Below are 26,171 nucleotides of genomic sequence, written 5' to 3' on the forward strand. Positions count from 1 at the left end.
AGAAGACAAAGCAAGAAAGGAAAATGAGTGAGTGGTAGAGACAGAAAAGAGAAAAGTAGAGAAAGGTATGATTGCAGTTAGCAAGTGGCGCATGTTGGGCTTCTACTGTAGTTAATGGAAACAGTGTTAGCAGGTCAGTACATTCTCTTCCCTGAACCAGGCTTTGCAAATGCATTCGGCCCACCTCCCACACAAACACTCACCCATGCTGTGTGCTCTCGCAGGTAGCAGCCTCTATACTCCACTGTGTTGGGGTGCCGCAGCTTTTGAAGGAACTTCACCTCTTTGATGATATCCTGCCATTTCTACAGCAGTAACAAGAGAACAATGAAACAATCAAGGGCTTTTTCAGCATCAAGTTCTGTGCACTATTTCAGTTCACATAGTCCTGCGAGTGTGGGAAACATAGCCATGCAGTGATTTCCTTTCAAATGTTGTCTGGTATTGTGGTGGGCTTGCAAATGTACGGCTCTTTGTGTTAAAGAGTTCTGCTAAACAGTGAAAGGGAGTAGTTTCCACTCTTTCAATGGCACAACGGTCTATTTTAGCTGCGTCATTTGCATAATTTGAATACAGTGCTATGCAGCACTTAGCAAACGAACAGTACTTGCGGTAACATGCCTGTAAATATAAGAAACTCTTTTCTGTGGCCACATATCTGCTGCATTCCAAGTTGTGACCTCATAAGTGGCTGATTTGAAACGTGTGGCACAGGAAGACTCCCCTCACAACCGATTTCACTGGAGTTTGGCTTTAGCATGTTGCTAAGCTAACAGCGTGATCTACTAATGGACCCTTTTCACAGACTGTGTCTGTGATTAAGTGTTTCCGCTTTATGAAGCAGCATAAATTAAGCAAACTTTTTCATATTTTCCATTTTATTTTTATTTACTTTTTTGAGTCAATTTCATCACTGATGAGATGGGGTTTCAAAAACAGCTGCTGATGTAGTGATGGTACATTTGACATCTTTCTCTCTTCTGACTGCCATAATTCATTTCTCTATATATTTTTTCAATGGTGGATTTTTTCACTTGCTGTCCATTTGCATGACAAAACATAGCATTTAAAAATTGGGTAAAATATGTCAGTATTTCAATACTCACATATATTAATTTCAATATATTTAATTAACATTTTTTGTTTCGTTCACCATCTTGAATTAAATTATACACTGAGCACATTGTAATACATTTTGGGATTGCCTTATCTCTGAAGGACCAAAATAAGGTATCTTAGGGTGGGGCATATTGAAGAGTTCGTCCCTAGCCAATGGCCAATTGTTTTACATCTCTGCTTTGCACACTGATTTGCTGCTTGCCATTTAATTTTTCTACATTCTTTATTTAGAGGTAAAAAAAAAAGCTGAGCAACGACATTCTGTTTCCAAACATTCAGACACCGGCCACACCGCTGTGGGAGGCGTTTAGAGGAGCATTTAAATATGAGGACGCACTAATGCGCTAACACGTTATATGTGACCATAACATGCACTGATTACACTTTATTACTGTAATTCATGATAACACTGATACTACTGCAAAGATGGGTGTATAAATGAGAGTTAATGGGTAGAATACAGAAAAAAAGAATCATAATAGGCATATCTTACTTTGGGCAGATGAGTTAATGGGCACTTAAGAGTATAGATTAGATAATTAAGAGTAGATCTGATTCCTTTTCAAGACTAATTAAATAAAACAAAACAAAAACAAAACAACAGCATGACATCTTGGAAAATGTGTTTACGCGAATGATCGTACAGATGTATTTCGCCTCAAGGCTCAACGGACAGATCAGCGCAGAGACGTGCATTTACAAGTGGACCAGTCTCGAGCGCTCAGCCGCGTAGATCATCATAAACAGCGCTGCGAGAAGCGTGGGCTGCGTTGCAGATTTGGCATTGATTATTTTTTTCAAAACCTCTCTGAAAACCCATGTGACAATGATTAAACTAGTTTAAAATCGTATTAAATGGCCCCAACATTCTAAACAGCATTGAAAATAAAGGAGAAATCTGTACCATGAACAGACAGAAATTGTAAGGCTTTCAATCCACACAACACAGATATTAAAAAAATATTTACCATCAATATATCAGGGTAGTGAGGGAATACAGTTTAATTTCTGGATGTGTTTTTCTTATGACAAAATGGCATAATTTGTTTTATGGTTACTGTCCATGCAATCATGGTTTTATCTTTACCTTTGATTACTATGATCTTATTGCAAATGCCACAGTTAAAACTATGGATACAATGGAACTTTCCTTCTGTGTAAAATATTTTCAAATGCTCTCTGATTGTAGAAAAGGCTTTGTCTGTCTTCAGATGACTGTATTTTAATCAGCAAGATACTGATGAATAGAAACTGTGAAAGAAAACTAATTCCCACTGTCACACCGTGTCACACGCGATAAAATCTTTTCAAAATCTGCCTGTTGTAACATCTGCTTTTATTGTCATTTATAATCATTTTAGTGTATGAATATCGCGGTTTCGCATCATGTCGCATCTGGTTAGACTAACTCGGTGGCACCGGTGCTACCAATCTCAAATGTTAGTCTGGAGCCCTGCCTTTAGTGACTTTTACATAAAAAGCTAGTAAAACTGCCCTGTAAACAACAGCATGATGCATACACAACAATAAGAGATTTCTTGTTGACTGGTTTTAGATAGGTTGCACTCCTTTGCTAATACAAAGATAGGAACACTGTGTCGGTGTGTACGTATTCACCTCATTAGACTGCTTGCCACTGTAAGACATCTTCTTGATGGCCACCACCTCATTGGTGCGGATGTCATGGGCCTTTAGCAAAGCAAATAAAGGCAGAAACACGTGAGGAGTGAGAGAGCACGGGGAAAGAAAGGGAAAGTCACTTCATCTTTGTTCAGTGAGCTGTGCAACAGTTCTGAATGTACTAATGGCCACTTACAAAGTAGACGGCTCCAAAGCTGCCATGGCCGATCTCGCGCAGGTCTGTGAAGAGTTTTTCCGGATCTTCTTTGTAAAAAAGTTCCGCCACCTCCGGGTCCTTCAGACTCCCAGCCCGCGCACTTGATGGCATGGCCAGCGCCTTCGCACACGCACAAATTTGCATTATAAGTTTGCATTAACATCTGAGGTAATGTTAAAAATCACAACCATGTCTAGCCTAATGACTTACAACTATAAAAGGGTTAATTCACCTAAAAAGAAAAATTCTGTCATCATTTACTCACTCTCATGTTATTCCAAACCTGTATGACTCTCTTCCGTGGAACACGAGAGGCAAAATTTTGAAGAATGTAGATGTGTTGTTCTTATTTCCATACAATGAAAGTGAATGGTTACTGAGGCTTTGAGTCCCTTAAGGCCTCACAGGCACTTGAGAAGATTTGATTCCTTCAGTAGACTAATTAAACAAAAATTATGACATGGCATGACATGGTCTTGGAAAATGTCTTTAAGCGAACGATCAAATGTTTGTTTGTTTGTTTGTTTTTAACGCCATGCCAGTTTCTTTGGCTATTCCCATGGCGAGAAATGTGTAAGGAATTCTATAAAAGGTTTTTAAAATCAATTTTTCCTAAAAACTCTAAAATTGTGTTCGGTTTGACTTTGAAATGTCTTCCAGAGTGCTGACTGAATAAAAAAGGTTTCTCACGGGGTTAAGACCAGTACAGTCCAATAAAACACATTTCAGGGATAATGGATTCTCAGCTGCTGAGAGAGTGACAGTAAATTTGGCATCTTCTCCCACTTTAATGTCTTAATCCACCGCTCTCTATTCTTTTCCTCTTCTGGAAAGTCATTCAAATGTAAGAGTGGATTTTTTCTTTTGGTCTTGGAGCAAATGGGTAAGTGAAAATAACATTTGCTGTGATCTCCCATCCATAGCTGTCGAAGTTTACCCTGGAAACGTTTACTTCCACGTTTCAAAACCCGAAGTGTGAAAAAGGTCTATTCAGCATCTCATGCAGGAACGAAAAGAACTTCTTCAACCTTTAAAACGTGTCTCGAGACACCTGCTTCCTGTTAATCTGTATTTGTGCTGCTGTGTCTTACCTTTTTTAGTGCAAGAATGCAATCAGTCTTAAGTCATCGTCAGTGCTTGGCACACATCCAAAATTCAAATGTGCGTATGTTTCTTAAATTCGGCGAATATTCGCATTTCGAATTTTAATTTGACAGCACTAGTAGGCAAGGCAACGTTGAATTATACTGTACTTTCCCTCTGAATATCTCACCAAATCTCACAGTTACAAATGAGTAATTAAAGCATTGATAATTATAATGAAATGTAATGTACTTGACTACAAATTTACTCGATAATGCCCATCCCTAGTTTGGAACAACATGAGAGTGTGTAAATGACGGAATTGTAATTTTTGGGTTAATTGCATTTACACATCAGGAATTACACAGCTCCTGTAACTGCTATGGTGTGGCACTGGCAACACCAAGGTCATGGGTTCGATTCCCAGGGAACACACATGTTAATCAAATGCAATGCACTTTAAGTTACTTTGGATAAATGTCTGGCAAACGCATAAACGTACATATAATTTTACCCTACATCCAGCAAACAACTCAAGAATCTAGGATACAGCTTGCACACTTTATGTGTGCTGACATGCTAATAAAAAGGGGCCATGCCTATATTCCTACAACAAATCATGAATAATTGATTCCAACAACCGATAATAGAAACTCCAGTCATCCGTAATCAAACCTGACATTCCCAAATATGGACCAGAAAGGCCATCTCATCAAAATTAAGCACCTTGCACTAAAAACTGCTTTAATCTTAAACTAATGCATGACATTTCAAAACACTATGCTAGATCACCAGTCAGGGTTTATAATGTAGAAGCATTAGAGTGAATAATACAAAAGCACCTGCAATACAATGGCGATCTTAACAACCCACACTTGAAATGACTGGATCAGAATAAGTGTTATCACACAAGAGTACAAAACACTTCAAAAGTAGGATGTTGGACCCGGTACCTGGCTCACAATCAGGTTCACACCTCTTCTATGATGCTCTTAGTCATATACATAATATTAATATCAGGCATTTAAAGTCCGTGCTGTGTGCAAAAGCAGATGTAAAGGAAGGAAATCAAATATGACTGTCACATGCAAGATGGGATTCATACAGTCACTTTTGTGTACTCAATGATCACATGCTTTATTGCAAGTTCTGACATCAATGTTACACATACAGAGGTGTGATCACATTATAAATTGAGGTTGCACGGTCATTTGATGGAGGAGTGATGCATTGTCAAAGAGCTCTGAGAACGATCGAGCAAAAGCTTACATGACATGAGACATTGTGCAAACCTATGATTACTGTATAATAGTCACCCTAATGCATGCAATGCAAAAACAGCTGCAGCAGACTAGATTACCGTACTATTGACGGCAAACGCACAGTTAAACATCATGAGCGAGATTGTCCCCCATGCATTTCGCCCAGCGCTGCTTTATTAAATGATTTATACGAGTCTGTCGTACCGTGGTTAATGGGATCCACTGTAACTAGCTCGAGTCAGCTCGCGCTCTCCGGCCTGCTGTGGAAGATCTGGCCGTTCTCACTTGACACGAACCGACCTCATCTTTTTGAATAGCGAACCATCTATTTCTAAAGTACTGATCGTGGTCACAGCGCAGGAATCAGTCCGTTTTTAAATAAATAATACTGCCATTAACCGTTAACGGACACAATCAGCTGATTGTCAAGCAAAGCGGGTGAACGCTTTCAATCACAGCCCGATATTCCGCCTCCACCGGTGGCACTTTCCTCATGGTTTGTCATGCCGTCGGTGTCACGCGTTTGATTTGTGTCTTTCTGTCACTGACAGGTCCATTCCTGTTTTTCTTTTCCTGTCTCATTCGCTTTGTGTTCGGGACTTCATGATGGCGGAGCGGGGCGGGAGCCGACCGGAAACCGGAAGAGCGTGTGAAGCGCAAATTAAAGGTATTTTTCCCCTTTACGTTCACGAGCATTTTATTATTACACTGGACTCCTCGTGCACTGATCGAGTCTGCATCAGTTTCTGAGCACGTGTTTGGTTCATTCTTATCCTGACTCGAAACAGAATGTCGTCCCTCTTTTTCTTAAAAAAAATAAAGAAATAAAAGTTCAAGTGAGGCAGTTACAATGGAAGTGAATGGGGACAATTTTTGGAGGGTTTAAAGTTTATAATTTTATAAAAGCACTTACATTAATTCTTCTCTGAAAAGTAATGCCTTATTTGAGCTGTAAAGTTGTTTTAAATTGTGGTTTTTACGGTCTTTTTAGGGTTTACTGTGTTATGTCGTCCTGGCAACAAAGTTGTAAAATTGGATACAGCTTTACAGAGAAAAGGTTATCACACTAAAGTTGGTTTTTAAATGTATACTTTTTTTTTATGTATCTTGTATTTTCTTTATAATTTTTTTATTATTATTATTATTATTTTTTTTTCTCCCCAATTTGGAGTCCTCATAAACATACTGTTTACATCACTGATCCACATCTAAAAATAATGACCTTGCTCATTTAGTGTAAATTGTGTAAAGAATAAAACGGAAAAAACAAAACAGATCCAGACAGAAATATTGATGTGAATTGTTACATCGCATGAAAATAAATAAATAAATAAAAAACCTAATCAGAGGTGCATCATGGCACAGGGTGATATGTAAATACAAGGTGTTTTCTCTCTCACTCTCTCTATCCTAATCCACTCAAGGATGATGTTGTTAGTATACAGTATTTATTATCATGCTGGTCCACTTGTTTCACATTTATTATTTCATAGCTATTTTACAACAGTTGCAAATTAATCCACACACACAATTGAGTGGAAATTATATATATATATATATATATATATATATATATATATATATATATATATATATATATATAATATTATATACAATATTCCAAGAAGTCCTTTTTTTTCAGAAAAAAATAAATAAATAAAAACATAATTCTCACATATTTGTTTTACAGAGTATTACAAAGCTCTCTGCATTAATGGTGGCTGATAATATGATATTAACTAAATTGACAAAAACTTGAATGTGAAGAGGCACATTTTCTCTTAAATAATGGATGAAAGGGTGCTGGTGTGGGTGGAGGGGGTAAACATGTAGTAACAGAAATAATGGTAGGATTCTCCTCAAAATTAAAAGACATGCATATCCTACAAAAAGCTCACAGTGACTTTAGCTATGAGTACACAGATTTCAAATAGGTCAGTGTAAATTTATTTTGAATACATGTAATTTATCTGCCTCAGAATGAAGCAACAGATAAATTAGCTTGTGGTCATTTTAGTTCAAATCAAATCAGTAGTCTCATTGCTGCTCAGTGCAGTTGCCTTGATATGAGCACATACATTTTTTTTTAGGTTCAGAAAAATGGCAACTTAGAACATATATTTAAATGCGAGACAGTTTTTAAGAATGTTTGTTCAAATGCAATGGTGGGCCTTCATTTTTTTCAGTGTTATTCACACTGAGTAAATCAGAGCTAATATAAACTATTCACATTAAAACAATTCCAAATTATTCTCAACAGCTGCTCAGAGATAAACATACTGAAATTTCAGCCTACTTGCCTAGCTAAAAGCTTATGTGCTTGTATACTTGTAACACTGAAAAACATAATTGCAATATTGCAACAGTCAAAAATCTAAAACAACATTTGCATAAACTTGGATTTGGATTATGGATTACGAAATATAAAAGTACCATGAAACAAAGATGGCACATATATGACAGAAATTAATTGTAAATATAAAAACATACACCTTAAATTCTGATAACATCATTATGATAACTATGATTTATTAAATGCCTTCTAAACAAAAATAAAAAAAAAAAAGCATTTTTTGGATGCTATAACAGCAGGACCTTACAGTTAATCAAAAAATGCTTCTGTTTACTTGTTTATTGAAATTATTCTTTTCATCCTCAGTTTTCAACATTCTCATCTCTTCTCTTTGAATGTTCTCCTGTGCCACTCAGTCACCTGAATATTACCATATCACTCCTCATTTTCTCCTCTACACTATCCCTTATGTAACTCTTTCTGGCACCACTTCCTATATAAAACCCCCATAAAGAGGAAAATAAATAAATAAATCCATACGTACATAATAAAATCTGTATTAAGTTGCCCAAGGCCAAAGCTCCGGACTTAATCTCTTATGCAAACAGATTTGTGACTGTTGGCTATGATTTGTAGAATGAAAGCATAAATTTATGTAACAGTGACAAGGTAAAGTGTTAAAGGTCTCGAATGTGCACAGACACAATGAAGGTCGAATGAAAATGGTTAATATACTGTAAGTCTGTAATGCTTCTGCCATATTCACATGTAATCTAGCATCTCTAAACACTTTTCTATCATCTGCAGCACAAGATTAGCACTATGTTTCACGTATTAAATTATTTTGATAACTGTTGTTTTACTGCATTACTCAGCTATGTGATGTGCAAACCCTGAAGTTATCTTAACTTCATAACTGTGAAATGTGAAAATGTCTGTTATGTGAGCAGTTTCCATATGGAAAAGATTTACCAGGATTCAGTATTCCATGATGAAATGAATTATCGCTTTTAGAAACAGCAGAGACCTTTAATCCCTATGAGTCTATTTCCATGATTCAGGAAATCATTTCCTTAAGAATAATGTATCAAATTTGAATTTTCAATTTGTGTTAATGTGAAAGATGCAAATGACATAACACTAAAATAAACACTGATGCAAAACAAAAAAAATAATAATAATAAAAAAAAGAATATATATATATATATATATATATATATATATATATATATATATATATATATATTTATATTTATATATATATATTTTTTTATGTAATTCTACAATTGTTTGAAATTTGTAAATGTTAAAATACTATAACCTAATTTCAGTGTGGTGCTATATATATATATATAAAATACAGAATTTGCAACACAACAAATCCAGATAGTTTAATTGTTTAGGATTAGGATACTGTAAAAAGTTTAGACATTTTAACAGACAAAATGTAAATGCTAGAGTAAATATTTGTTCATTAGTTATTTAAGTTACACTACAATATACAGTGATAAATTCTATTAGATTAAACAAGACAATATGTAATTTACTGTAAAATACTGTAAAAATATTTTTGGAAGTTATAAGTATGAATTATAATTTACAGTGAACATCTATATTAAGTTTAACAAGGTAATTGCATGTTTACAGTACATATTGTTACATTCGTTTTTTTTTTTTGTTGTTTTTTTTTAATACCACATAATTTTTTAACTATAATTTAAGTTACCCTACCATATAGTGAAAATCATATTAGATTTAACAAGACAAAACATGTAATTTTACTGGAAAATAATGCAACAAAAGTTATTTTTACATTTAAGTAAAAAGAATGTATTACCTTAAAATGTAGAGTTAAAATCTTAAAACCTCTTACAGGTAAAATATTAAATTTAACAAGACAATACCAGTACTCTTATTGTAAAATATTGTTATATTTACTTTTTTTAGTTAAAAGTATGAGTAACTATAACTTACACATTATTTATGATATCACATCTGATTATTGTTTTTAAATGGACTTATATTTCTTTTTCTTTTTATAATCAATTATGTACAACATCTTGTTTAGATTACATTTTATGTTGTTTAATTAATCATTTATTTTAGTGTCATGTGTGTTAGCCTGATGAGGTTTTGTCTTTATTACCACCTGCATTATGATGATTATCAGTAAATTTGAAGTACAAAGCTGAATTGCACTGAAACAGCAGTCCATAATACCTGAATTGTTGTCACCACATTTTTATACAGATAGTTGAAGCCACAACCATGCTGTCAGCTTTTTATTAGAATTTTTATTAACAGTGAAACCTAAAAGTAGAAGAGCAGTTTGTTCCCTTTATTTCATGTCTGAGTCTGATCATTGAGAATATTATAATGTGCAGCCTTCAAATTGATGTCAGTGTGACCCCTCCCCTTTTTTATTTATGCACCATACAAAAAGCTTTCACAAGCACAGTCAGTCAATCAGAGAGTTCAACTCACTAGCTTTGGACCAGCACAGCAACAAGCCCTGTGACAAGATAAGAAGAACGAAAGATCAAGAACAGAAAGGATCACCAAAAAATTTGCTGAATTTCACAGCAGACTGAGTGCAGAAAGGGGTAAACTTATTTTATATAACCTATTTTACAAATAATTTCACATAATTCACTGTTTGATATAATATGCCTTTACAGTAACTTAAATGCATGTCAGTTCCAATATGACAAACTGATGCTCTGCACAACTGTTACATAAACCTGCACTATCTATTGCACAGTGAAATGCATTAAAGTTGCAGGGTGAAGTAAATCCCTTGTTTTTTCTGTGGCACAGCGAACAGTTTAGGACAGACACTGATCATAGACAGCACTCTGATCAGCAGCATCCTACTTCTTATACAGACATGACTGCCTGCGTCTTCATTCGAGGAGGGAAAATTGTAAGTATTAAAATAAAACTTTTAGTATTACACCTCATAAAACAACCCATGCAGACCAAAAAAGATAAAGATACTTCTCATACTCATACTACTTCAGTATCACCCCTATTTGAGGATCACCAGAGGAAAATATTGTGACAGCGCTCACTCCAAAAAATAACTCTCACTATCATCAGTTTTACTCAATCCTCGCATGTTCATATTACTCAAACAATTCAGGTAACCAAGGAATCTTAAATTAACTGAGTTGATTCAACTTTATAAAGTGTCTTGTCAGCTTTACTTAATCCATGTGTGTTGGGAAAACATGAATATTTTTTGTTTGGAGAACTGAAACTGTGGAGAAGATTTCTAGTTCCCAACATGATTTACATAGGATTCAACAGGCAGAGTAAATGTTCAAATTAAGTGTTATTTTATGTGTCTTTGTGCAAGATGAAAATAAAGGGGGAGACTTGTTAATGTTTAATGTTTTGTTATGTTGAGATTTAGGAGAATTTCTGTTATGTTGTAGTTTTGTGGGTTAACATCATGGTGAAGATTGGAGCTTAAGCCTGGGTTAAGGACCAGTACATTTAAAATATTCTACATTTAGTTTTATCCATTGAGCAACTGCTGTGCTAACCATAGCATAGTGACTAAGTTGCACACAGTAGTGCTTCCCACCAGCATGTGTTTAGCAATGCTAACGTTTCCTGTCAACAGCTAGCATATCACAAAAAAAAGTTATTTTGACATGTTAGGTTCTGTTGGGTTTACTTGATTCAGTTAGGTTCCCTCTAATTGAAGTATTTAAATTGAAATTACATGGTGATTTTAGTTTAAGAAAACTAATTTCAAACATGTGGAACCACTGTCCATGATTGAATCAAGTTCAGCCAAAGACTTATCGTCATTTTAGGAACTTTCTCTTAGATGATTTTCCTAAAATTTGTGAGGAGAAATGAAAATATACACCAACTAGGCATATGTCGACATACAGTACAGTATAGAGCTATTAACTGAATGTAGATCATTTGGTCTTGAAAGGGTATAAATGAGAAATGTTTGAGTTTGTTTTGAAATCTCTGACTTTTGATTGCTTGCTTTGGTATCTTGGCATATCAGAGCACAGTTTGTGACAGTGTGTTGAGATCTCTTCTGAAACTCTACAAGTGAGATTGCAAGCAAAAGTCTCCGTTTGATCACCGTTTAATCCCATTGCTGTTCAGGAGAAAAATGGAGACAGTATCAAGATCTCATTTGTGACTTGTCTTTTAAATGTGCAGGGTCAGGACAATTTTTTTATTTATTTTTTTCGGAATATTTAAGGATAGCATATTGTTTTTAAAGAAAAACAAATACCTAAACATGAGGAAAAAAGGAAATGCAGCGCAATCAGAAAATTGTGAGTAATGGATTTCTTTTGTATTAGTGTACATTATATATTTGGCCTGATTCAGCATTCAGACTCACTAAATCAGGTGAAGTATAATCTGTTATCACAGTAAACCCTTAGTCACATTCAGCCCATAAAACCTGTAATTCTGTGAAAATGGGCAGAACGTGCCAGTGAGTGTAGTCTCCTTAATGGAACTGCTTTTAAAAGTCTTTATCAAAATGGGGCCCGGACAGTAGATGAAATACGATTTAAATTAATACCAAAAATCTAAATAGAGATTAAGTCCTCCAGATGAGCTAAAATATTTGGAGGGGCTTAACCATACTGTCATTTTGCTTTTGCAGGACAGAGAATTGGCAGATGATGAAATCGAAGGTAAATACAAACTGTCTGTAGTATTAAAGGGATAGATTACCCAAAAATGACATTCTGTCATCATTTACTCGCATGACTTTATGTCTTCTGTAAAACAGAAAAAAGAAGATGTTAGGAAGACACTTTCATTGAATGAATAAAACCGATCCGATGAAAGTGAATGGTGACTGAGACTGACATACTGCCTAACATCTCCTTTTGTGTTCCATGGAAGAAAGAAAGTCATACTGGTTTGGAAAAAAATATAAACAAAAACAATTCCATCAAATTGAATTTTAAAATGTATTTTTTGAGTCCACTTTTACATGTGATATGTGAATATTACTTCTGTTGCTGTCAAAAGGTAACACATTAGAATAAGGTTCTATTTGTTAACATTAATGCCTTGTCATGAACTAACAATGAACAATACAATATTTTTTACAGCAGGTATTCATCTTGGCTAATGTTAATGTATGAAAATAAAATTGTTCAATGTTAGTTCATGTTAAATCGTAATGCATTAACTAATGTTTTATAAAATATTTAGTAGAACTTTATAATAAGGTTACATTTGTTAACATTAGTAAATGAATTAGGTATCATGAACTAACAAAGAACAATATAATTTACAGTATTTATTAATCTCAGTTATTGTTACTTTATAAAAATAACAATTTTCATTGTTAGTTCATGTTCGCTCATAATGTATTAACTAATGTTAGCACATACAATTTATAATTTTAAAAAAGTATTAGTATATGTTGCAATTAACATTAACCAAATACTGTAAAAGTTTGTTCACTGTTAGTTCGTGTTAACTTATGTCGTTCACTTATGTTAACAAATGTAACCTTATTTTAGTGATATCAAACTTTTAATTATAAAATGTATTAGTGTATGTTGAAATTAATATTAATCAAGATTATTAAATGCAGTAAAAGTATTGTTCATTGTTAGTTTATGATAACTAGTTAACTAAAGTTAACAAAGACAAAGCACACTTTATTTAGCATACTTGGTAAAGTGTTACAAAATAAAGTATGTTAAAAAATTATATATGATTACTAATTTTTTTTTAAATAAATCAAGATAACATTTCTTTAGGTAAACATATATTTTATAGGCAAAATTCTTTTATATGGACATAATCAAATGATTACGGGACAATTCCAAAAATAATTAAAGAATTATATAAAGAAAAATCTTTTTAGACAGAGAATCTATCACACACAAAATAATATTTAGCCTATTTTTAAGATTTACACATTTCAATTTCAGAGCAAAATTCCATCAAATTGAATTGTGTAAATCTTACAAATTAAAACTTACAAAATATTTATTTTATTTTGTTAAAGATCATTCAGTTTGATGGAATTTTGTTATTAAATTGAAATTATTATTACAATTATTAAAATAATTTTTTGAGTGTATACTCCATACATATGTATACTTTAAAAACCATTTCATGCCATTATGTTTGCTAATATGTGCAGAGCTGAGAGAGGCATTTAATGAGTTTGATAAGGATAAGGATGGACTGATTAGCTGTAAGGACCTGGGAAACCTCATGAGAACGATGGGTTATATGCCAACCGAGATGGAACTGATCGAGTTGAGCCAGAACATCAATATGAATTGTGAGTAGCTCAGAAGCCTACTAAAATCAGGTTCACATGGGTTCATAGGTGCACTATGCACTAAGCAAAACAAACAAAAAAAGATCTTACTCTCTCTCTTGTTTTCTCTCAGTGGGAGGAAGGGTAGACTTTGAAGACTTTGTGGAGTTGATGGCCCCAAAGCTTTTGGCTGAAACAGCAGGCATGATTGGTGTGAAGGAACTCCGAGATGCTTTCAAAGAGGTGAGAAGACAAACTAAATGGAAATATGTGTCAGTTTATGCACAATAATTATAATTAAGGTGACTTGGCACATCCCTATGGAGGGTTATATGGATTCACTCAAACACAATGTGCCAAAACTCTCACCTGGCTTCAGCCCTTCCTATTTTTGTAGTGTGATGGTAGTCTTGTGGTGAAAAATTTTACCCTATCCAACATTACCTGATTGAAATACTTGATTCTGATTGGTCAATCGTGCCATTCTGTGGTCAGATATGTTTGTATAATGACCACCAAATTGACCATTGACCATTGACCAAATTTGATCTTTGTCCCTGGTAACCAAACTTCTAGATTGTGCTACTTTGAAGTCTCTTACAGCAGTCCACTATCTCTTTCTTCTCACAAAATTTCAACTCAAATCAACGTTTGATTTGATATTCAAATACTTCATGTCTATTTATTTACTTATTTGGTAAGTATGTCATCTAGCCATTATCACAAAATAAACCCCTCCATTTCGCTTTTGGGTGCTAATTTCCCTGTCAGAGTTTATTTTACAATAATGTTGACTGTACATTATCCTTTACCTGTTTGTCCTTGTAGTAAATTAACTGTAGGCTGTTTGCTTTGGATGAAAAGATTCTGCTAAATGAAGTAAGAATCAGCTCTTCAGTTTCTGTCGCTTTACACAAATTCTCTAAATCTATTTCTTTTTCTCTGCTCCTTCCTTCTTGTCTACAGTTTGATATGGATGGGGATGGAGCGATCACTACAGAGGAGTTAAGGTGTGCTATGAGTAAACTACTGGGAGAGCATATGAACCATAGAGAGATTGACGCAGTAGTCAAAGAAGCGGACAACAACGGAGATGGTACAGTAGACTTTGAGGGTGAGAAATGACAAAAATTTAAAAGGGATAGTTCAACCAAAACTGAAAATTCTCTCATCATTTACTCACCCTCATGCCATCCCAGACGTGTATGACTTTCTTTCTTCTACTGAACACAAATGAAAAATTTTAGAAGAATATTTCAGCTCTGTAGGTCCATACAATGCAAGTGAATGGGTACCAAAATTTTGAAGTACTATAAATTCAGCTCCCTACCCAGTAGGTGGCGATATGCACAAAGAATGCGAATCGCCAAAAAAGAAGAAGAATGTGGAAGTGAAAGTAAAAGTGGAGATTGATTGTAAAAAGGACTTAAATATTAATCTGTTTATCACCCACATCTATCCTATGGCTTCCGAAGAAATAGATTTAACCACTAGAGTTTTATGGATTACTTTTATGCTGCCTTTATGTGCATTTTGGAGCTTCAAAGTTTTGGTCACCATTCACTTGCATTCTGATGACCAACAGAGCTGAAATATTCTTCTACAAATCTTAATTTGTGTTCTGCAGAAGAAAGAAAGTAATACACATCTGGGATGGCATGAGGGTGAAAAAATGATGAGAGAATTTTAATTTTTGGGTGAACTACCCCTTTAAATGCATAACACACAAGACAAATAACATTCCTATAGAATATAGCTCCCTCACAGTTCCCACACATAACATGATGGCAGTGATTGAAAGTGTGATATGCTTTTATGTTTATTTTTGCAGAATTTGTGAAGATGTTGTCGAATTGCTGAGAATATCACCCATGGTTACCCTGTTGCAAATGCATGCATGCTTGCACACAAGAACACATATGCACTATAAACACACACATAAATGGAGTTCAATACAAAAGTTTTTTGGAAAATCTTATTTATCTAATCATGTCAATCACATTTCAGGGTATGTAAATAGCTGCTTACATCACTCCTATGACAATTCTTCTGGGATCCTCCGCCACCCCAACTCCACCTTTATTTCTATTCATTTCTATTATATGCAGTACATAATGAAATAGTCCAGGGGGAATTTGCAGCATCAAGTCTCATGCTCGAGCCTTTCATTCCAAGCCAAATAAGTTTAACTTCATTTCAACTTATATTGTGAAATATAAAAAAAACATTACAGGAATATTTTTTTTCACAAACATGTTCAGCCTTTTAATGCAATGTTTTATTGATTTGAGGACAGGATGTTGTAAAATATTTCTTTGAAATTTGATTTTGTATTTTAAATAAATTGAGGCCCAAGATAATGATGTGTCTGTCCTTTAATTATATATATATATATATATATATATATATATATATATATATATATATATATATATATATATATATATATTTCTCATTAATAAAACACAATATTTTGGAATAATTACATGGAACGATTGTGAGTTTACTTCAACAACATCCAACATCAACAACCACAGGATGCCTCAACATGTCAACATTATTGTGGTCATGCTGATCTAAGATCAGATTTCCAAATCTTTAAGATTAAAAGATATATGAGGATTAACTGACCTCTCAACTGCCCTCCACCGTCTCCCTTGGCAACATCATTTTTTATGAATGAAGCCAGATCCTGCAGGGTTCCAGTAACTAAATATCTCCATTAATCTGTCCTCTCTCAGAAATAACAAAAAAACAACAATCTATGTACTGGTCTGTTGCCAAGAGCAGATGGTGAAGACAAGAAATCAGTTTTGAGATCAACTTTCTTTAAAAGATTAAGAGAGGATAATTGAATGGAGATGGGGGTGGGGGGCATTGGACAACATTTGGACTGGCTATGAGAACAAATCAAGTAGATATACTGCACAGACTGTACAGAAAAAAATAAAAATAACGAGAGACACATGTTTGACCCTACTGAAATGAGCCACATCAATAATACTAGGAGGGATGCTTTAAAATGGACACTTTTGACCAACGAGTCAGAGTGCGATGCAACTGCAGCCGCTCACCTAAATATATGCATATACACCGATCAGCCTCAACATTAAAAGCACCTGCCTAATAAATATTCACAAACATAAATGTTCAGACTTTGAAACTGATACAAAGAGAACTACTGGTAATCAATGTTGATAATCACATCATAGCAAAAAATAAGCAAAGCGAAAGAAAAGATTAGCAACTTTAACTGAGACCTAAAGAGGAAGTTTAAATAAATAGCACAACTGAATGACGGAACTCATCGTAATTAGAGAACAGAACAGAGGACGTGGCGTGATTAGCAAATACTACAAAATCCCAAAACGTCCCAGATCAGCCTGTGCTGGGACTCTCTGGCACACTTATAAGAGAGAGAGTGTGATAAAGCAAGGGATCATTTGTTGGCCATTGGAAGGATGAGAGGCGTAGTGTGATATTAAGGTTATGAGATGAAAAAGAAACGAATGTGCTATAATTTCACATGTATGCGAGTCAACAGATATGATAAAACTTTGCCTAAACAGCAGCTTGAAACTGCAGCTTTAATGGTGAAGAAAATGCTGAAAGGTCCAAAGTAAACCAAAAATGTGTGATGTCGAAAAGAGTGCGCTGAAAATGCACAAACAAATGAATAATGTCAAGGACATGATCTTAGGATATGTGGTCATCCCCTCATTGTTATCTCTTTTCCTGCTGTTGTTATTGTCTGATTTCTCTGGGAGAAAAGGAAGGAGATGTGTAGTTAAATAATTATTTTTCTTCAAGGAGTAGTTCACACCTAAATGAAAATTGTGCAATCATGTGAAATTGGAAACATTAGGTTGACTTTTCTTTAGGTAAAATCGGTCTGTGCTTACCGAAATTTGAAACACTGTCCCCAATGGCCAAAGTAGTAAGTGTTGTTGGACGTATGGGCACGTGCTCCATTTTACAGGTGTAATGTCCACAGAGGGGCGCCAAAAGCAAGTTGTGAAGCGAGTTGTTTTCAGCATTACAGGTTGTAATACAGTGAGGAGGAATGCATATTTTATGAACTGTACCCCCCAATCCAAATCCCAAACATAAACATAACCATCAATGGAGTAAAAATGTAACAGTAAATTGGAAAACTGCAACCTCCGAATTGCGCTCATCAATGATTATGCAAATATGATTAATTAGATCCAAACCCAGGTCTCCCACTCTGCTGACACAATGCACTTCCGGTCACCCCACAGGGGAAGGTAAATAGACATGAGCCGATGCACAAATGTCTGATAGGAGATGTCACTTGTCAGTGAGTCGGCATAATGTGTCGGATCCTAAGGATCCGGAAATCTCAGAAACAGCGTGCCGTGTGATCATGTTGCATTTACTCCACCTCATGTCACTGTTGAACATTTTACCAAATATCTCCTTTTGTGTGAGGGTGAGTAAATGGTGATAAAATGTACCTTTTTGGGTTTTAAGTTCACAGAATAAACCAAAAGAAATGGAGGCTGTAATCACACTCTGAAACTTGGAGGGTGCCCACCTGAATGTTTATTATGGTTGCAACCCTAGAATAGCTAAATAGTAGATAAAAATCCAAAAATCCAGCTACGTCCACTACAGTTGCGTGACAACTGTGTGCAGTTAAATTCAGTAGACAGCTGGCATTTGAGGGCTTAGACCACCAATTGCTCAAAGTGAACTAACATCCCATTTCTCTCGCACTCAATATCACATAGCACATCTGTCCCGCACAACTGTAGTCCTGCTGTTTTTATCACTTTGGTCATACTGTCCAGTGCCAGTGATTCATGCCCCAAAAGTGCTCTTGATTAAAACTTATGTAAGACTTATTGGTTTCATCTTGATCTGTGTTTATCTAAAATCCAACATGATTTTTTTATCAATCAAAAATATAAACAAACAAACAACAGGTGTTTTATTTTGTGGTTGGAGGGGAGAGAAAATAGTTCTACGTATAGAGTTCCTTTTAGAGGAACTTTATAACAAAAGCTGATCTTTCTTATGAAAAGAGAGCTATATAAGAGGGATACAGGATGTCAGATGATGTAATGGTTATAGCTTCCAGCCCATAATTTCAGTTTTATCCCTCAAACATCCATAACAGGATGTTTATCCTCATAAATCTCTCTCTCTCTCTCTCTCTCTCTCTCTCTCTCTCTCTTATTCAGGATTCTTTGGCTTCTGAATAGCAGGTCAAACAGCAGCATTATTGGTTTGATAAGGAACATGACCTTTGGCTCCAGTCAGCTTTTTCATAACACCTTCTAAGTCCCAATCCTAATGCAACCATGCCAGATATGAATTTCCAGTAATTATGCAGCACTTCACTAATGTCTTAGAGAAAGGCACCTATAGTCTTTATTGCAAAGCATTAAGCTTCTGGTCTGACTGATGGCCATAGTCTTTTGATTCATTGCCTTTTGTTTAAGTTAGCTAGCAAGAAGTGAAAAATTATTTAAGTAAAAGCTAATAAAATTAAAAGAATAAATAAATATGCCAATTTTGACAGAAACAATGTAAACAGCTTTTAGGCTATTAGAGCTATAGTGTTCAAGCTGTAGTCCAAAAACCCAGAAGAGAATTAGTATTTCTGAGCCATGGGTTCCCTCTGGTTTTTCCTCTGGATTTTGGATTTATGACTAAAATAAAGTCCGTGGTAAACGTAACTGTAAAATACTAGGACATTTTGTTTTACAACATAAATTACATACAGTCATACCTCAAACATGAATTTTGAAGCTGCCATGTAAAAAGTATGTTGCTAACAAGTTGCTAGATATGTACTACAACGGTTTTCTGTTTCGTCAGGCACGCACACTCATGCTTGTGGTATTTGTAGTCCTTATCCAGCAACTCGTTATCAACATACATGTTTTTTATACACGGAGGCTTCAAAAATCATGTTTGAGGAATGACTGTGTAAATTATGTTGTAGAACAAAATGTCTTCAAGTAATGTTTACCACATACCTAATTTTAATCAAATATTGAAAACAACCATTATAAAACCCCCCAAAAAATACAAATACAAATTGATGTCATGGCTGAACAGCTCTATTTAAACTACTTTATAAAAAAATGGTGTAGTGTGGTAAAAACGTGTAACAATCTGCAGGAGCCTCCTAATTGAAAGTGTATGTGGATTTTTCCACAGATTTTGTGTAATTTTCATGATTCTTCGTTCTTATTTTTCTATTATTGCCATAAACATTGTGTCTCAGAGGGACAGTGGCATTATGTTTTTGGCAGTCGTTAAAAAACTACAAAAACCAGAATTCGATTGGAACCGGATATTACGTACCACGTAAAATTACGTTCTCTCACATTCTCCAAACGCTGCCGCCATCATTCGCTCGTGGAAGTGAGAAGTACAGTGAGTGTAATTCTTCTAATATGACGAGTTGCTTAATTTGCCTGGATTATATCGGCATGGAGAGCCCTGACGATCACTTCTGTGTTTCAGACAATTTATTAAAGCGCAGTTTATCTCTTTTCTTGTGCAGCAAGACGCTGTAACGAGTTTTTACCCTATGGTGGCAGTGTCAAACTAGGAGAAATCCTAGTTTATTTAAAATGTATATAAAAATAATAATAATAATAATAATAATTTATAATCCTAATTTATTTAAAATGTATATAACATTTATATAAAATTTAGTTTATAAAGGATTGTGATTTGGAAGCATTCAATGAACAAATGCCAAGCATATGTATTGAAATGAATTGTGATATCATCTCACATGCATCGTATTTGTAAATAGTTAGCAACCTGTCAGCCTGTTACACTACCTGTCAACATTTTGGACACACTTGGTAATAAAATTGTGCCTATACATTAATTTCAACATACAGCATATAACACCTTCAATACTGTTTAAAAAGCATCACTGGATAAACCTTAAGAAGTTTGCTGAGAGAATGTCCAGTGTCCTGTAACCTAGACAATGGTGGCTATGTTGAAGTAGCTAAGACATATAAGATAGTTTTGATTATTTATTTTTGTCACAAAATAAATTTGTTGTATTTCATATTTTTATGACCTTACTATTATTCTAAAATGTGGAAAATAGGAATGTTGAAGAATGAGTACTAGTAGGCTAAGTGTGTTTAGTTTTATGATTAGGGATGGGGTGTCAATCCAAAGGGGTCCGATCCAAATACGATACTGTGTGTTAGTCGTTACCGTCAAGCTCCAAACATGTCATAAAAGTACCATTAAGGTTGTCCATATGACTTGTACATTTTATTTAAAGTATCTTGAAGACATATGATAGCTTTGTGAATCTCAAATGCGCAGCGTGCTTCAGTAAATTATTATAAAATTATTACTATAAATTAATATGCAGTATATACACTGGTGGCCAAAAGTTTGGAATAATGTACAGATTTTACTGTTTTGGAAGGTAATTGGTACTTTTATTCACCAAAGTGGCATTCAACTGATCACAAAGTATGTTCAGGACATTACTGATGTAAAAAACATTCACTATTTGAAAAAATAAATATTTTTTCTTTTTGATTTTTCTCCCCTTTTTTCTCCCCAATTTGGAATTCCCAATGCGCTCCAAGTCCTCTTGGTGGCGTAGTGACTTGCCTTAATCTGGGTGGCGGAGGACGAATCTCAGTTGCCTCCGCGTCTGCGACCTTCAATCCGCACATCTTATCACGTGGCTCGTCGTGCATGACACCGTGGAGACTCTGCATGTGGAGGCTCATGCTACTCTCCACGATCCACGCACAACTTACCAATTTGGTTGCTTAGGAGACCTGGCTGGAGTCACTCAGCACGCCCTGAATTCGAACTTGCGACTCCAGGGGTGGTAGTCAGCATCAATACTCGCTGAGCTACCCAGGCCCCCCTTTGTGTTTGTTTTTGAGTTCCCACATTATGCAATAGACTGGCATGTCTTAAGGTCAATATTAGGTCAAAAATGGCAAAAAAGAAACAGTTTTCTCTAGAAATTCGTCAGTCAATCATTGTTTTGAGGAATGAAGGCTATACAATGCATGAAATTGCCAAAAAACTGAAGATTTCATACAAAGGTGTACACTACAGGCTTCAAAGACAAAGTACAAACTGGCTTTAACAAGGACAGAAAGAGACGTGGAAGGCCAGATGTACAACTAAACAAGAGGATAAGTACATCAGAGTCTCTAATTTGAGAAATAGATGCCTCACATGTCCTCAGCTGACAGCTTCATTGAATTCTACCCGCTCAACACCAGTTTCATGTACAACAGTAAAGAGAAGACTCAGGGGTGCAGGCCTTATGGGAAGAATTGCAAAGAAAAAGGCTCTTTTGAAACAGAAGAACAAAAAGAAAAGGTTAGACTGGGCAAAGAAACACAGACATTGGACAACAGATAATTGGGAAAGAGTTTTATGGATCTTAACCCCATTGAGCTTTTGTGGGATCAGCTAGACTGTAAGGTGTGTGAGAAGTGCCCAGCAAGACAGACACATCTATGGCAAGTGCTGCAGGAAGTGTGGGGTGAAATGTCACTTGAGTATTTGGACAAACTGACAGCTGGAATGCCAAGGATCTGCAAAGCTGTCATTGCTGCACGTGGAAGATTTTTTTATGAGAACTCTTTGAAGTCGTTTAAGAAGTTCTGAACATTTTTTTCAAATAGTAAATTTTCATGTTATTAATGTCCTGACTATACACTGTGATCAGTTGAATGCCACTTTTGTGAAGAACAAAATCTGTCCATTATTCCAAACTTTTGGCCGCCTGTGTATGTGTGTGTGTGTGTGTGTGTGTGTGTATATATATATATATATATATATATATATATATATATATATATACACACTTTTAACTGTAAGTAAAAGTCTTTTTCTAAATGTAATACGTTTCCCATTTTTTTTACAGCTATCGCTTTGCTCATGTTTGCTGGATTTAGGGAAGTTTCTGGAAGACTCCTCCAATTCTGCTGCTTCAACATCAGCTTTAACATCACCATTAAAACCAGCACATATCGCTCTTGTGCTGAGCTTACTACTTTACATCATCGCTCTTTCCCTCTGTCATCACGATATTCCTTATTCGCTTCTCCTGTTAAATATTCCTCTGTCTCGCTTTTGTCTTTTTGTTGCTCCGTTCCATCACCATCCTGTAATTCTCTGCTCAGGTCTTCTAGAGTTTTTCGTTATCTCTCTCATTTCACCCCCCCTGCTGGACACATGGATTTAAAGGGAGTTCTTGAGGTTCTCGAGCAGCTTGCTCCACTATCATTGGCTGAATCGTGGGATAATGTTGGTCTTTTGGTGGAGCCCAGCAAACCACGTCCAATCAAAACAATCCTGCTAACCAATGACCTAACAGCGGCTGTCATGGACGAAGCTGAGAAGTTGGTTTGCGACCTCATTATCTCTTACCACCCACCTCTCTTTAGACCGTTCAAGCGTTTGGTTCAGAATGACTGGAAGCAGCGATTGGCTGTCAGAGCGCTAGAGGGTGGCATTGCAATTTTCTCACCCCACACTTCATGGGACAGCGTCAAAGGTGGTGTTAATGATTGGCTAGTTGGAGGAATGGGTAAGTAAACTACCAGCCACAAAGTATAAGGAAAGACTTGCTCAACTAATAAGAAATGCTCATTGTTCCTCTGTCCACAGGTAGTGGGCAAGTGTCAGTATTGAGTCAAGCTCACTCTAGCGCCCCACAGAAACACAGACTTGAATTCTTGTCTCTAAATGACGGAGAACTCAACAGCGTTTTGGCTCAACTTAAACACATAGAGGGCAGTGAAGCCTTCCATTGCTCTACAATAAGGTTAATGTGCATTCATTCACGTATAGAACTTTGTAACATAGAAATGATTTGCAACTGAGCTTACCTTCAGTACCTTACCTTATTCTTCAGTACCTTCAAAACACAACTGTCGTCTCAAAAGTATGTATATCTGATAATATGTATGCTGATAATATAACCATGAGAGACAAAAACCTCCCTACCATACATGATTATATGACTCAAGTATACATTGCAATGCAAAAATGCAAAATCTCCTCTTAAAATCTGTATGAAAACTGTCCATTCAGACACTGCTTCATATTTATCTTTAGAAATGAGGGTGGAGGCCTGCAGGTGATTTTAACCTGTGCTAGTTCTGCACTGACGGCTGTTGTGGAGATTCTGGTTTCAGATCCAAATACCAACAAATCCCTAAACATTACACAAGTCCAACAGGCAAGCTGTAACACTCATCTTTAAAACATTTTATGTCAGCCTTGGGCTTTCTTTGCTAATTACATAGTTTGGCCTCTATTTTAGTGACCGCGCTAAGCGCAGTGCTGTGCATAACGACTGTGTGCTACATCTTACCCAATTTTCATAAGAGCGATAATTCTAAGCGAAATTTTTGAGCTGGTGCAAAACGCATATGGGTGTGAGTAGGAGTGTTTGCGCTATCTGTTGGTGTATGCGCAAAAACTGTGGGTGTGTTGTATGTAAATGAACTGAGAAATAGGTCATTGCGCTAATACATTTGAGAAGCACGTCTATTCTCACCGCAAAGTCTAAAATCAGTTCCTGCATTTGCAGTTTGGAGATTCCACCAGCAGATGATATTAAAGAGTTATCAATAACTTTTAATACTAGCCATGATTTATGTGTCAGTAGATCAATATAATTAATAATAATAGTAATACGTTTATTTTGTAAAGTGCCTTTCCAGACCTCAAGAACACTTTACAGAAATGAAACATAAAACATTAAACAGAGAAACTTATAACAATTATACATTACAAGACAGTGAAGAACGGGAGAGAAGCAAAGCATATTTGAATCAGGTGAGACACGGGTGAGCAGGACGAGAGCCAACAGTCCCAGAGAGGCCGATAGAGAACATACAACACATACATCACGGTCTGGAGCAGCGCAGACAACAATACAGTCACAGAGCAGAGGATGCATTGCATACAGCCTGTTTACACCACCAAATTCTTATGAATGTGCTGTCTTTGTTTATATCACTGGTGCTTGAGGGAATGGACTATATAATAGAACGTAGATAGTGAAATAACCGGAGAAGAACCTCAGAATTAAATTGCACTTGACCCGGCCCGTTAGCGCTTTGCACTTGCAAATTCGCCAACCCACTTGCACCTAGGCTTAGCGCATGCTTACATGCAAATACCAAAACTTCATGGCCATGCCCATTGACTTTGCGCGTATGATGTATTGCATAGCGCTGCGCTTAAGACATAGCACTCTTAAAAAAGGTTCAAAGTTCAATTTATTCTTAATATTTATTTGTTTTTTTTCTCATCTAGCCTCCTTTGTTAGGCTGTGGTCAGGGGCGACTCAGTGTTCTGGAGGAGCCAGTGTCAGTGGCTGCAGCAGTTCAGAAAATGAAGAGTCACTTGGGATTGCCCCACTTGAGACTGGCCCTGGGACACCAGCGAACATTAGGTGGGGTATGAGACAATGAACCTCACGCAGTCTTAAAGGTTTAGTTCACCCAAAAATGAAAATTCTCTCATCATTTACTCACACTCATTCCATCGCAGATGTGTATGTCTTCTGCAGAACACAAATTAAGATTTTTAAAAGAATATCTCAGCTCTATAGGTCCATACAATACAATGGTGATCAAAGCTTTGAAGTTCCAAAAAGCACATTAAAGGCGCTTTTACACGGGACATGGTCACCGCAATTTCACTGTTCATTTTCAATGAGAGAAAGGCAGCAGGCAGCAAAACGGAGGCGGCAGTCTAAGCGGTGCCGCTTTCCAAGCTTGTTCACGAGAAACCTGCTGCTTTGTTGTGCACGACTGCTTGCGGCACACACCGCGCAAGATAAAATATTTTATCTTTCTGCGGCTGTCACTGACCAATCAAAGCTGAATTTATTCACAACCAGTCAAGCGACGCTTAGCTTTTGTGTAGTCATAAACAACATGGAGATGAATATACTCGCTGTTGCTGAATTTCCAGAGCTATATAACTTTCCTTTTATTGTTTATAGAGACATGAATAGGAAAACAGCCTCATGGAAAGCTGTGAGTGGACAAGACGGTGTACCAGGTGAAAAGAGACTATGGAAACATGTTTAGCTTATGTTTGGAAAATAGACGACTGTGCAATTATACAAATGGGCCATGGACCGTATACTTTAATTTTCTGTTCTGCAACAGGTGTCAGAAACATCAACTTTAGATAAACAGAACATACAATTGCCCAGGAGGGTTTTGTGGATTTTGAATGCTCATTTGTTGCCCTCCCATTTTAATTATTGATGTGATGTTATTTAAA

The 26,171-nt window shown here is 35.9% G+C and overlaps 3 protein-coding genes across 9 annotated transcripts in view; 2 read left to right on the forward strand and 1 right to left on the reverse strand.

Moving 5' to 3' along the window:
- The window catches only part of LOC127427373 (serine/threonine-protein kinase TAO2-like), a 34,714-nt gene extending 29,065 nt beyond the window's left edge, over nucleotides 1–5,649 (reverse strand). Inside the window, exons 1-4 of one of the 5 annotated variants that reach the window (XM_051674949.1) lie at nucleotides 3,222–4,397; nucleotides 2,936–3,076; nucleotides 2,737–2,808; nucleotides 204–305 (exon numbers count right to left, since the gene is read on the reverse strand). In XM_051674949.1, the coding sequence (XP_051530909.1) occupies nucleotides 204–305; nucleotides 2,737–2,808; nucleotides 2,936–3,076; nucleotides 3,222–3,227 (321 nt within the window). In that variant the 5' untranslated portion in view covers nucleotides 3,228–4,397. Of the gene's footprint in view, nucleotides 1–203; nucleotides 306–2,736; nucleotides 2,809–2,935; nucleotides 3,077–3,221; nucleotides 4,398–5,505 lie in introns of those variants that run through there. The other 4 variants (XM_051674950.1, XM_051674947.1, XM_051674948.1 and 1 more) reach the window with 4 other exon arrangements.
- LOC127427395 (NIF3-like protein 1) overlaps nucleotides 1–26,171 on the forward strand; it is a 173,214-nt gene that overhangs the window by 144,934 nt on the left and 2,109 nt on the right. Inside the window, exons 1-5 of one of the 2 annotated variants that reach the window (XM_051674988.1) lie at nucleotides 20,230–20,282; nucleotides 22,786–23,451; nucleotides 23,532–23,688; nucleotides 23,982–24,105; nucleotides 25,191–25,329. In XM_051674988.1, the coding sequence (XP_051530948.1) occupies nucleotides 22,800–23,451; nucleotides 23,532–23,688; nucleotides 23,982–24,105; nucleotides 25,191–25,329 (1,072 nt within the window). In that variant the 5' untranslated portion in view covers nucleotides 20,230–20,282; nucleotides 22,786–22,799. Of the gene's footprint in view, nucleotides 1–20,229; nucleotides 20,283–22,785; nucleotides 23,452–23,531; nucleotides 23,689–23,981; nucleotides 24,106–25,190; nucleotides 25,330–26,171 lie in introns of those variants that run through there. The other variant, XM_051674989.1, reaches the window with a different exon arrangement.
- Nucleotides 5,829–16,225, forward strand: LOC127427420 (calcium-binding protein 5-like). 2 transcript variants are annotated; one of them, XM_051675027.1, is made up of 8 exons: nucleotides 5,829–5,968; nucleotides 10,038–10,197; nucleotides 10,412–10,517; nucleotides 12,243–12,273; nucleotides 13,749–13,892; nucleotides 14,005–14,114; nucleotides 14,838–14,985; nucleotides 15,703–16,225. In XM_051675027.1, the coding sequence occupies exons 3-8, from the start codon at nucleotides 10,482–10,484 to the stop codon at nucleotides 15,729–15,731; spliced, it is 498 nt and encodes a 165-aa protein (XP_051530987.1). In that variant the 5' UTR covers nucleotides 5,829–5,968; nucleotides 10,038–10,197; nucleotides 10,412–10,481; the 3' UTR covers nucleotides 15,732–16,225. The 2 variants fall into 2 exon arrangements, with proteins under 2 accessions (XP_051530987.1, XP_051530986.1); XM_051675026.1 differs by lacking the exons at nucleotides 5,829–5,968; nucleotides 10,038–10,197 and adding an exon at nucleotides 12,372–12,503 and having other exon boundaries at nucleotides 10,418–10,517.

Source organism: Myxocyprinus asiaticus, chromosome 36 (assembly GCF_019703515.2).
Source record: "Myxocyprinus asiaticus isolate MX2 ecotype Aquarium Trade chromosome 36, UBuf_Myxa_2, whole genome shotgun sequence".
NCBI classification, from domain to species: domain Eukaryota; kingdom Metazoa; phylum Chordata; class Actinopteri; order Cypriniformes; family Catostomidae; genus Myxocyprinus; species Myxocyprinus asiaticus.